Source organism: Tachyglossus aculeatus, chromosome 10 (genome assembly GCF_015852505.1).
Source record: "Tachyglossus aculeatus isolate mTacAcu1 chromosome 10, mTacAcu1.pri, whole genome shotgun sequence".
NCBI lineage: Eukaryota > Metazoa > Chordata > Mammalia > Monotremata > Tachyglossidae > Tachyglossus > Tachyglossus aculeatus.
In genome coordinates this window covers 33,046,718-33,059,284 of record NC_052075.1, presented here as the reverse complement: position 1 = coordinate 33,059,284, position 12,567 = coordinate 33,046,718, and the positions used below count along the sequence as shown (strand labels likewise).

At 53.8% G+C, this 12,567-nt stretch overlaps 1 protein-coding gene across 1 annotated transcript; it reads left to right on the top strand.

Moving 5' to 3' along the window:
* Positions 1-2,322: 2,322 nt before the first annotated feature.
* On the top strand, positions 2,323-7,870 carry GPR85 (G protein-coupled receptor 85). Its single transcript, XM_038752625.1, has 2 exons — positions 2,323-2,446; positions 5,645-7,870. The coding sequence occupies exon 2, from the start codon at positions 5,820-5,822 to the stop codon at positions 6,978-6,980; it is 1,161 nt and encodes a 386-aa protein (XP_038608553.1). The 5' UTR covers positions 2,323-2,446; positions 5,645-5,819; the 3' UTR covers positions 6,981-7,870.
* The last annotated feature ends 4,697 nt before the right edge of the window (positions 7,871-12,567 follow it).

Below are 12,567 nucleotides of genomic sequence, written 5' to 3'. Positions count from 1 at the left end.
CAGTGCTCTGTGAGCCTGTTAGACTGTGAGCCCACTGTTGGGTAGGGACTGTCTCTATATTTTGCCAATTTGTACTTCCCAAGCCCTTAGTACAGTGCTCTGCACATAGTAAGCGCTCAATAAATACGATCGATGGTGATGATGATGCTCTACACACGGTAAGCCCTCAATATATACGATTGAATGAATGAACACCCGCACTTGAATGGACAAAATCGCACTGCCCTCCTGTTTGAACTCAAAAGAAAAGCATGAATGCAGGCCCATCCCCCGCATGTATATGAACATATCCATCTACACATACCCACACATACACAACTCAGTCAATGAAATATATTGAATTCCTACCCTAGGCTAACAGCTTGGAAGAGCCTACTGTTGGGTAGGGACCATCTCTCTATGTTGCCAACTTGTACTTCCCAAGCACGTGCTCTGCACACAGTAAGCGCTCAATAAATACGATTGAATGAATGAAAGAGACCATTCGAAGCAAGAGACAGTCAAGGGATTTCCAATATAATGCCTATGTGTGCGTGCACACACACACACACATGCCTGCCATTCACATATACATACCCCCACATATATATGCACAAACACGCACAGACACACTTGTACAAGTTTTATTCTTTCCACTTGTGCCATGTGTGGGCATTTTTGTATGTATGTTACGTATATCTCTGAATCTATCCGTGATTTCTTTCTTTAATCTACTTATTTATATTAATGCCTGTCTCCGCCTCTAGTCTGCGAGCTGGCTGTACTCTCCCAAGCGCTTCGTGCAGTGCTTCGCACACAGGCTTCTATAAATAGGAATGAATGAATGAATCCCCCTCATCTTACCTCCTTCCCTTCCCCACAGCACCTGTATATATGTATATATGTTTGTACATATTTATTACTCTATTTATTTATTTATTTTACTTGTACATATCTATTCTATTTATTTTATTTTGTTAGTATGTTTGGTTTTGTTCTCCGTCTCCCCCTTTTAGACTGTGAGCCCACTGTTGGGTAGGGACCGTCTCTATATGTTGCCAACTTGTACTTCCCAAGCGCTTAGTACAGTGCTCTGCACACAGTAAGCGCTCAATAAATACAATTGATTGATTGATTGATTGATTGATTGATTGAATGGGCAGCTGGTGGCAGAGCCGTTTCCAAGGAGGTGGTGTCCAGGTCCAGGAGGACAACCCCCGTCCCGAACAGCTCCGGTCGGATTTCTTCCCGAGGCTCCGAGGTTTTCCGATGCCTCTTCAGGTAGCTCATTCCCAGAAGAGGTGGGGAGAAGAAGAAGAGACCTCGAGGCGCCTCATCCACGCAGAGAAGCAGCGTGGCTCAGTGGAAAGAGCCCAGGCTTTGGAGTCAGAGGTCATGGGTTCCAATCCCGGCTCCGCCAACTGTCAGCTGTGTGAGGTTGGGCAAGTCACTTCGCTGTGCCTCATCATCAATTGTATTTATTGAGTGCTTACTGTGTGCAGAGCACTGTACTAAGCGCTTGGGAAGTACAAGTCGGTAACATATAGAGACAGTCCCTACCCAGCAGTGGGCTCACAGTCTAAAAGGGGGAGACAGAGAATAAAACCAAACATACTAGCAAAATAAAATAAATAGAATAGATATGTACAAGTAAAACAAATAAATAGAGTAATAAATACGTACAAACATATATACATATATACAGGTGCTGTGGGGAAGGGAAGGAGGTGAGAGGGGGACGAGGGGGAGAGGAAGGAAAGGGCTCAGTCTGGGAAGGCCTCCTGGAGGAGGTGAGCTCTCAGTAGGGCCTTGAAGGGAGGAAGAGAGCAGTGTACTAAGCGCTTGGGAGAGTATTTATTACTCTCCCAAGTATGAGTATTTATTATTACTTGGGAGAGTGCAATTTAATGGAGTTGATAGGCATGCTTCCTGTCCACAATGAGCTCAGTTACCTCACCTGTAAAATGGGGATAAAGAAAGACTGCGAGCCCAACACGGGACAGCCTGATCGCCCTGTATTCCCCCAGCGCTTAGAACAGTGCTCTGCACGTAGTAAGCGCTTAAGAAATATTATTATCCGTCTGGGCTTGGGGGGGGAATGTCGTGACGTCATGCCCGGGAAGGGTTATTTTTAAGCCGGCCGCGGGGGGGGCGGCGGGGAGCGCCCCGGCCGGGCCCGTCCAATGGGAGCGCGGTATGCAAATGAGCCCCGCGTCATGCGGATGCCGATTGGCTCGGACTCGCCCGGCTGTCGGCGTCTCCCGGAGATCCCGCGGCGAGCGGAGAGGACGTCTTGGAAGTTCGCTTTTTCCCCCGTTTCCCATTAACGGGATCTCGGGAAGCCATGCGGGAAGAGAGGCCGCCGGCCGCGGGGGATTCCCGAATCCGGGCCCGCCGTTAAAGCCCAGTGGGGCCCGCCATGGAGCCGGGGGGACTCCGGGAAGGTTCAGGCACCTCCTCCGTTCAGGTACCCCTCCTCCCTCACCTCCCTCCTCTCATTCACTCATTCAGTCGTATTGATGGAGCGCTTACCGCGTGCAGAGCACTGGACTAAGCGCTTGGGAAGCACAAGTTGGCAACATCCAGAGACGGTCCCTACCCGACAACGGGCTCGCAGTCGAGACGGACAACAAGGCAAAACGTGGACAGAGGTCAAGTCGACAGAACAAATAGAATTAAAGCGAGATGCGCCTCATTAACAAAATCGAATATTCCAAAATGAATTGAATATTAAATATGTACAATGTGTACAGATACGTTTGATACCAGCGTACCTGCATGAGGCGATGATTTCTAGCCAAGATAGTCCCCTTGAAGGGGAAACTTTTATTTTGAAAAGCCATTCTCCATGAGCAATGATGTTTCCAGTGGGTGGGAAAGGAAAGGCACCCCACTGCATCTTTCCTTAATGAGCAGAAGTGTTCCTTTGGCTATCTGTGGAATCTCACTGACTTCTTGATAATAATAACAATGATGGCATTTGTTAAGCACTCTCCTTCTCCAGCCCAGCCCGCACCCTCCGCTCCTCCACCGCTGATCTCCTCACCGTTAGGCCTCGTTCTCGCCTGTCCCGCCATCGACCCCCGGCCCACGTCACCCCCCGGGCCTGGAATGCCCTCCTCCCTCTGCCCATCCGCCAAGCCAGCTCTCTTCCTCCCTTCAAGGCCCTGCTGAGAGCTCACCTCCTCCAGGAGGCCTTCCCAGCCTGAGCCCCTTCCTTCCTCTCCCCCTCGTCCCCCTCTCCATCCCCCCCCATCTTACCTCCTTCCCTTCCCCACAGCACCTGTATAGATGTATATATGTTTGTACATATTTATTACTCTATTTTATTTGCACATATCTATTTATTTTATTTTGTTAGTATGTTTGGTTTTGTTCTCCTTCCTTCCTTCCTTCCTTCCTCTCCCCCTCCTCCGCCTCTCCATCCCCCCATCTTACCTCCTTCCCTTCCCCACAGCACCTGTATATATGTATATATGGTTGTACATATTTATTACTCTATTTATTTATTTATTTATTTATTTTACTTGTACATTTCTATCCTATTTATTTTATTTTGTTGGTATGTTTGGTTCTGTTCTCTGTCTCCCCCTTTTAGACTGTGAGCTCACTGTTGGGTAGGGACTGTCTCTATGTGTTGCCAATTTGTACTTCCCAAGCGCTTAGTCCAGTGCTCTGCACATAGTAAGCGCTCAATAAATACGATTGATTGATTGATTGATTCTCCGTCTCCCCCTTCTAGACTGTGAGCCCACTGTTGGGTAGGGACTGTCTCTGCATGTTGCCGACTTGTACTTCCCAAGCGCTTAGTCCAGTGCTCTGCACACAGTAAGCGCTCAATCAATACGATTGATGATGATGATGATGATCCGCGGCCCAGGCCGGAGCTGTCCAATACGTTTCCTGGGATTCCTTGGATTCAAGATGGGTTTCCTCCAGGGGCCTCTCAGCTCTCCGGGCAGGAAGCAGGCAGAGGGGCAGGGGCAGGGCCGGGTGGAAACCCACCCAGTTGCACCAAACTCCGCCTGGGCTGCCTTGACCCAGTGCCTTGACCCAGTACAGTGCTCTGCACATAGTAAGCGCTCAATAAATCCGATTGATTGATTGATTGATTGACCCACCCACCCCCCGAGCAAACTGGAAGGGGCCTCGATCCCCACTGGGAAGGAGCTGGGACGAGGGAGGGATGGGGTGAAGAAAGGCATCGTCGCCCGTCCCCCGCGCTCCCTCAGCCCTGGCGGGGTTGGGATGCGGGCCGGGCCGCCGTCCGGGGCTGGGGAAGAAGGAAGGGCCGGGCTCCCTTCCCGGCTGGGAGCGGCCCCGGGACCCGGGACACGGGGAACGGGAAGGGAGGAGAGGGGGCCGGAGGCCGGGAGCAGTGTGGGTGCGCAGGCGCGGTTGGGGCCCTGCCCGGAGCCTCCGAGCGGGCGGCCAGCACAGCCCCACCGCCCCACGGCTATGGGCGGGCCCCCCCCGGCCCCCCAAGGCCCGCGGACAACAGGTAGGACCACAGCCTCCCCTCCCCTCCCTCCATCCCCTCCCTCCATCCCTTCCCTCCCCCCGGCCCGGCCGCCCGCAGCATGGAAACGCAGCGCAGCGGCCACACCAAGCTGTCCGCGGCCGGGCATGTACGGGCCGGGGCCGGGGACCGGGGGCGAGGCCCCTGCATGGGCTCCTGCGTTGGCACTGCCCTGGGCGCGGGCATCTGCATGGGCAGGGCGGGGGCGGGGGCGGGGGCGGGGGGGCTCCCCTCCCTGCCCTCCAGCCAGGTGGTTGGGCTGCGGGCGGCTCCCGGGGCCGGCAGGGGGGCAGGGCCTTTTGGGCGGGGGACGGGGGCTCCTCGGGGTGGAGGCGACCCCCCAGGCCCACCTTGGCTGGTTTCAGCCCCCTGTGCCCCCTGCCCACCGCAGGGCAGGGCAGGGCTCCGCCTCCTCCCTCCGGCCGGGCCGCCGGGGCTTCCCGAGCTGCGGACCTCCGGGCCCCCTCCCTCGTCCGACACAAAACACGTAGACGGGCTCAGTCCGGGAACCAGGCCCGGGAACCAGGCCCGGACTCCGGCCTGACTCTGTCAGCCCCGTTGGGCCTGGGGCTGCCGGTTGGGCCCGGGGCCAGAAGGGCCGCCAGCAGCCTTGGGAAGGGCCCTGGGACCGGGGCGAACGGAGCGATCCGGGGCCTGCAGCCGGCGGGGCTGCTCTGCTGGGGGCACCGGGCCCTATTGATTTATTGATTGATTGATTGATTTTACTTGTACATTTCTATCCTACTTATTTTATTTTGTTGGTATGTTTGGTTCTGTTCTCTGTCTCCCCCTTTTAGACTGTGAGCCCACTGTTGGGTAGGGACTGTCTCTATGTGATGCCAATTTGTACTTCCCAAGCGCTTAGTACAGTGCTCTGCACATAGTAAGCGCTCAATAAATGCGATTGATTGATTGATTGATTGATTGGGGGCGCAGGAATGTGCCGCCCCCCTTACCGACTCAGCCTCGGGCCGGCTCCCACCGAGCCCCCGTCCCTGCAACCGTCCCTGCCCCGCGGGGAGCTGGAAGCGGGTGGCGGGCCCGGGCCGGTCCTCGTTGGGGTCTGGGGGCCTCCCCCGGGGATGGGGGGGTCCGCTGGGACGAGGCCCGGGCCCTGACGGCCGCCCTTCCTTCGTGTCTTCGCAGGTGCCCTGATGGCGCGCTGGGCGTCCGGCCGGAGGGCGCGGGCCTAGGGCCCAGGGCCACCGGACGGCCGGACCGGAGGCTCCAGGCCAGCCCAATCGCCCAGTCGCTCGCCCACTCACTCGCCCACCCGCGGCCGGTCAGCCATCCCAACTCCTCCGCCCCGTCCCCCCCATCTATGGCGAACTCGAGCCACGCGGCCGACAGCGTGTTCCCGGATCTGTCCCCCCTGACGGCCTTCCTGAAGCTGACCTCGCTGGGCTTCATCATCGGCGTGAGCGTGGTGGGCAACCTGCTCATCTCCGTCCTGCTGGTGAGGGACAAGAGCCTGCACCGCGCCCCCTACTACTTCCTGCTGGACCTGGGCTGCTCGGACGTGCTGCGCTCGGCCGTCTGCTTCCCCTTCGTCTTCACCTCCGTGAAGAACGGCTCCACCTGGACCTACGGCGCGCTCACCTGCAAGGTGGTCGCCTTCCTGGGCGTCCTGTCCTGCTTCCACACCGCCTTCATGCTCTTCTGCATCGGCGTCACCCGCTACCTGGCCATCGCCCACCACCGCTTCTACACCAAGCGGCTGACCTTCTGGACCTGCCTGGCCGTCATCTGCATGGTGTGGACCCTGTCGGTGGCCATGGCCTTCCCGCCCGTGCTGGACGTGGGCACCTACTCCTTCATCTCCGAGGAGGACCAGTGCACCTTCCAGCACCGCTCCTTCCGGGCCAACGACTCCCTGGGCTTCATGCTGCTGCTCGCCCTCATCCTGCTGGCCACCCAGCTGGTCTACCTCAAGCTCATCTTCTTCGTGCACGACCGCCGGAAGATGAAGCCGGTCCAGTTCGTGGCGGCCGTCAGCCAGAACTGGACCTTCCACGGGCCCGGGGCCAGCGGCCAGGCGGCCGCCAACTGGCTGGCCGGCTTCGGCCGGGGCCCCACGCCGCCCACCCTGCTGGGCATCCGACAGCAGGGCGGAGGAGGAGCGGGAGGAGGAGGAACGGGAGGAGGAGGAGGAGTGGGAGGAGGAGCGGCCCGGAGGCGCCTGCTGGTCCTCGACGAGTTCAAGACGGAGAAGAGGATCAGCCGCATGTTCTACGCCATCACCTTCCTCTTCCTCACCCTCTGGGGCCCCTACCTGGTGGCCTGCTACTGGCGGGTCTTCGCCAAGGGCCGCGTGGTGCCCGGCGGCTACCTGACGGCCGCCGTCTGGATGAGCTTCGCCCAGGCGGGCATCAACCCCTTCGTCTGCATCTTCTCCAACAGGGAGCTGAGACGCTGCTTCAGCACCACCCTGCTCTACTGCAGAAAGTCCCGCTTGCCCAGGGAACCTTACTGCGTCATATGAGAGGGGCACAAGGCCCCCTCCGCCGGGCTCCGGGGTCCCAAGGGCCTGCCCCGTCGACGGACCGGGGCCCCCTCCCCGGCTAGGAGGACGCCGGCCCAAAGAGGAGCCGTGGCCCCGTCTCGGCCGGTTACGCCGACGTGAGGTAAATGGGCGGACGGAAACTCACTTGGCGAGGCCGAAGCTCTTTCCAAACGGTTCGTTCCCGCCTCGTTGGGCAGTGACTGGAAATGGGGCCCGGGGACGGACGGAGGGAGGGAGGGAAGGGCCGGGAGAGGCGGGGAGGGCGCCCCGAAAAGGACTGGATTCCGCCCGAGCTGTGCCCGCTATCAGGGGATTGTCCCACCGAGGAATCCGGTGGCCCCGTCACCGGGCTTGGGGGCGGTTTCCAAAACCGAATCTCGGTTGGACCGATTAGAGTTTACCCCCCCCTCCCCTTTTTTTTCTTTTGGTTGTTTTCTTCTTTTCTTTTCTTTTTTTTCTGTCTGGCCAAACCTGTTACTATTTCGGAATCCTCTTCTTCTTACTGGCGACGTTACCGGCGCTGAACCCTAGTCTGTGGTTTTGGCTGGTCTGGTATCAGATTTCCTCGAGTCTCATTTCTATTCGGCGAGAGCTAGGTATCCTCCCGCTAGGCAACGCGAACGGTACTATCCAGTTCCGATTGAACGGTCCCGGAAACGCAGAATGAACACGTGTTGCCTATAAGGGCTTATCTAGTATCTTCCATTTTGTTGAGCATTGGAGTAAACGAGCAAGGGAAATGCAGTCGGCGACAGGGCCGTTGTCGGGGATGCTGGCAAGGGCCATTAGGCAACCCTCCTCCTCCTCCTCCTCCTCCTCCTCTTTCCCACCTCCTCTTCTCCCTCCTCCTCCTCTTTCCCACCTCCTCTTCTCCCTCCTACTCCTCTTCCTCCCTTCTTTCCCCTCCTCCTCATCTTCCTCCTCTTCCTCCACCTTGCCCTCCACCTCCTCCTTCTCCTCTTCTTCCTCCTCCTCTTCCTTTCCCTCCAGCTTCTCTTCCTCCTCCTCCTCCTTTTGCTCCTTTTGCTCCTTCTCTTCCTCCTCCTCCTCCTTTCCCACCTCCTCCTCTTCTCCCTCCTCCTCTTCTCCCTCCTCCTCTTCTTCCTCTTCCTCCACCTTTCCTTCCTCCTCCTCTTCTTCCTCCTCCTCCTCTTCTTCCTCCTCCTCTTCCTTTCCCTCCTCTTCCTCCTGTTTCTCTTCCTCCTCCTCCTCCTTTCCCACCTCCTCCTCTTCTCCCTCCTCCTCTTCTTCCTCTTCCTCCACATTTCCCTCCTCCTCCTCTTCTTCCTCCTCCTCCTCTTCTTCCTCCTCCTCCTCTTCCTATCCCTCCTCTTCCTCCTGCTTCTCTTCCTCCTCCCTTTACTCCGTCTCTTACTCCTCCTCATCCTTTCCTTCCTCCTCCTTTTTCTCCTCCTCCTTTCCCTCCTCCATCTCCTCCCCTACCTCCTCTTCCTTTTCCCCCACCTCCCTCTCTCCCTCTTCCTTTCTCTTCTCCTTTTCCTCCCCTTCCCCTCTTCCTTCCCCTCCTCCTCCTTTTCCTCCACCTCCCTCTCTCCCTCCCCCTCCTCCTCTCTTCCTCCCCTTCCTCCTCCTTTTTCTCCTCCTCCTTTCCCTCCTCCATCTCCTCCCCTACCTCCTCTTCCTTTTCCCCCACCTCCCTCTCTCCCTCTTCCTTTGTCTTCTCCTTTTCCTCCCCTTCCCCTCTTCCTCCCCTTCCTCCTCCTTTTCCTCCACCTCCCTCTCTCCCTCCCCCTCCTCCTCTCTTCCTCCCCTTCCTCCTCCTTTTCCTCCACCTCCCTCTCTCCCTCCCCCTCCTTCTCCTCCTTCTCTCCCTCCCCCCCATCCCCTCCTCTTTTCCCCCGTGGTTTGCAAAACTCGGGTGCAGCCACCGAGGCGTCGTAGCTCTTCCCTCGGCGGCCTTGAGAAACCCGGGCGGCCGGCGGCCCTTCGGATTTTGAGGGACAGCTGGCCCCGGGAGACCGCAGCCTTAGTATGATATCTTGCACAATCTGGGAAGCATCTATTCTACCGGAGGCACAGTCTTGTTTATACTTTCTGCACATTTGGTGTATCGATCGTTTGAAATTATTTCAGTTTCAACTTGTGGAAGCTTATACTATGATTTCGGGTATTTTAGAAACCACATTAGAGTCTGTGAGTCTTTCATTCTTTAAGATACAGATGTGTGAATTTCAATATAAAGTTGCATTTGCCAAAATTTACCTGTGTAGCCTGGTAATTTCCCTGCAATAAAATCTTGCATTTTTGCAGTTCGCACCCCCCCGACACACACACCCCGCCTCCACACACATACACTTTTTGGGGTTTTGGGTTTTTTTGTGGGGTTTTTGGGTTTGTTTGGTATTTTTTAATAATGATAATAATAATAATAATGATGGCATCTATTAAGCGTTTACTATGTGCAAAGCACTGTTCTAAGCGCTGGGGAGGTTACAAGGAGATCAGGTTGTCCCAAGGGGGGCTCACAGTCTTAATCCCCATTTTACAGATGAGGGAACTGAGGCCCAGGGAAGTTAAGTGACTTGCCCAAAGTCACACAGCTGATTTGAACCCATGACCTCTGACTCCAAAGCCCGTGCTCTTTCCACTGAGCCATGCTGCTTCTCTGCTTTTTGTATCTAGGAAGCTGGAATGCACTAAGGAGAATGTAGCTGTAGGATGGCTTGCTATTTTTTGAAAGATGTGGTATTCCCAAACTAACCGCTGCATGGATGACAGGGGACAACATGCTGAGCGAGGATATGATCTGCAGTGTCACCATGGTGGAGTTTATCATAATTACTCCTCTACCTTTTCTAAAACACCCGTGATATTTAAAGGCACAATCTCACATGGCTATATCTAGCACAGATTGAGGCCTCTGAGTGGACTTTGGAAATATCGACAGTACAGAGGCTCAAATCCACCATACGCCAGAAGCGCAATATAGCGGTGCTAACCGTGACAGAGAAATTATTTTTATTCCTGAAAGATAAGGGTAGCGATCTGCTTAAATGCCAACCTACTCTTCGTTTTCCTTTTCATGACCGGAAAGCTAATTTAAACCTAAACAAGGAGGAGTAAATCACTGAAATGCTTGCATATGGCCCGTACGTGCCGAACTTGAAAATGTATGCCACAGTTCAGTTTTGCCCATATATGAACAGACAGCTCCATCAGAGATTTAGGCAGCGATCTGTCTGGCTTCATCTTCACTTTCTACCAAGGTTGATTGGCACTGAGGCCAAATCGAATGTCATTACACTGAGTCGAATCTAAAACTAATAGTAGCCATTCTTTACAAGAATTAGAATTTTGAATGTGGTTAGAGAGATAACCGGTAAAGGGATGTTTTTTAATCGCACTACGTTTCTTAAATAAAAAAATTTGCGATGTGGGAAACGATGTGTGTACTGTGCATGGCATCTCTCCAAACGGTTCAAAGCCAATACTAGTGAATTTATTCCCAAGGCATCACCATGATGAAGGTGGGGGGCCAAGGGGCTCCAGGGGAAGGAGGAAACTGAGGTCCAGAGAAAAAAGAGCAGGGTCAGGGCTCCCACTCGAACGCACTGTTCCTAGGGAGGCCCAAGATAAAAAATTATCCCACTTTTTTTCTTTCAGATCTGTAGCTGTAAATTAAAATGTCTACGAATGCATTGTGCAATGAGTGCCTGTTTAAGCTAAAAGTGGTAAATTGGTTTGAGCAAGTCTGCACCCTTTGGTTATCACACCTCTGGTATCCGTTAATATTGTGAGTTTCCTGCCCAAGGGGTGAGTGTCTCATTCAGTGCTGACAACGAATCACTGAAAACTTCAAAGGGCCTCTCCATCCAGAGTCGCCATGTAATTGAACCAATCTGACTTTTCCCCATCTAGAGAGAATCTGCTGGTAAGAAAACTGTGATCTAGAGCTCTTTGGATTGGCAAAGTCACTCTCGGTCACTAATTAGTGATTTTTATTTGAGCAACGTAGGTGCTTTCCAGCCCACCTTGAACTTGACTTTTCAGCCGTTCAGAGAGGCAGGCTGAAAGGTCTTGTCCATGTCGAAATGAGGCAGGATGAGGTGAGGTGACTTAGCATTTCAGTGGAGAGCTCGACCCTAGTTCATTAGACGCAAAATGCTCCAGGCTTGAGATCTCTCTTGTGGACCATCTTGCTCTCTTAGACATAATAAGAGTCTATTTGGAGTAGAGGCAGCATTGCTTGGGAGAACAGAGCAGGAGTTGTAGGGGGTCATTCATTTCATGGAGAAGAAGAGAAAAACCAGGTAAGATGATAGAGGTTCAACTTCGGGGGCTGCTGGCACAGCTAGGTATCAAGTTCAGTAACTTCTACACCCGCAGATGATTACTTCTTTATAATTAGGGTCTAAAACAGCTGGTTTTAGTAGGCAATGAATAGCTTATGTTTAGAAGTCTGTGGACATTTGCTTAAACGTTTTCTCTTTGGCGTGTGTGTGTTGTGGGGGGGCAGGTGAGATGTTGTTTCTTGTGTCTTTTTCAAGGGTTTTCAGAAAGGCATTTTCTCCTTGGTGGCAGCCTCCTAGGTTCCCGTGTTTGCATGGGTATTCTCTGATTCGCTGATTGAATAAAATGTCATAGAGACTCACTGCAGAATGAGGTCGGAGGATGGGAGGAGGGGAGACTTTTTTATTGAGCTCTTGTGTTGAGGGGAGGGGCTGGCTAATGAAATTAAGCAATTGACCTGATTAACTTGTATCTGCCCCAGCGCTTAGAAAAGTCCTTGACGCGTATTAAGTGCTTAACCAATACCACAAAAAATGGAAAGGTAGCAACTTGAACAGCAGATGAAGTGGTGGTTTAAATGAAAGCTGGTTTGAAACCAAGTAAGTTTCTGACTGCCTCCCCTGCCCCAAAACCAAGGTTCCCATTAAATGTCAGAGGCCTGTGATCTGTGAATTTCAGGGACTTTGAGAGTTAGAGAGGCATTCTGATGCCTACCCTGCCATCTGAGTTCACGTGGGTTTTGGGACCGAAGAGGGAAAATAGTTAGCCAGTAGCTACAGGATTCAACAGCAAATACTTTAGTGGGGGCCATTAGGCCCATGCTCTTGAATGACATTTTGGTGATGGTAAAATTCCCACTGACCTATCCTGAATAAGAATCAGCAGGGACACTAGCCAGGATGGGTATGTCAAGAACCATTTAGACTTCGTACTTTGGAATGTAAGGTAATGGACAGCTGGGGGAAAGGTGACATTTTCCCTGCCTTTTAAAGATGTTGCTATGGAAAAGATTCATCCTTTCTCCCTTTTGTGACATAAGCGACTTCTGTGCGGGGAGGGGGGTAATCGGGGCTGACCCCAAGAAAAAAGGCAGTGACTGGCACCTTCTGACATTGTAGGGTCAGGACCGAGTTTCAGGATTTGCGTCCAGTCTGTGAGCTCCTTATGGGGAGGGACCATCTACACCTGCTCTTTTGTACTGTACTCTCCCAAATACTGAGTACAACGCTCTGCACACCGTAAGCGCTTAATAAATACTCAGACTGATTGATTTGCCCGCCTCCCCCCCAACCCCCGCCACCCTCTGGTTTTCCCT

Excerpts from the sequence above, each read along its gene's own strand:
- GPR85 (XM_038752625.1), top strand. The coding sequence starts at position 5,820 with ATGGCGAACTCGAGCCACGCGGCCGACAGCGTGTTCCCGGATCTGTCC.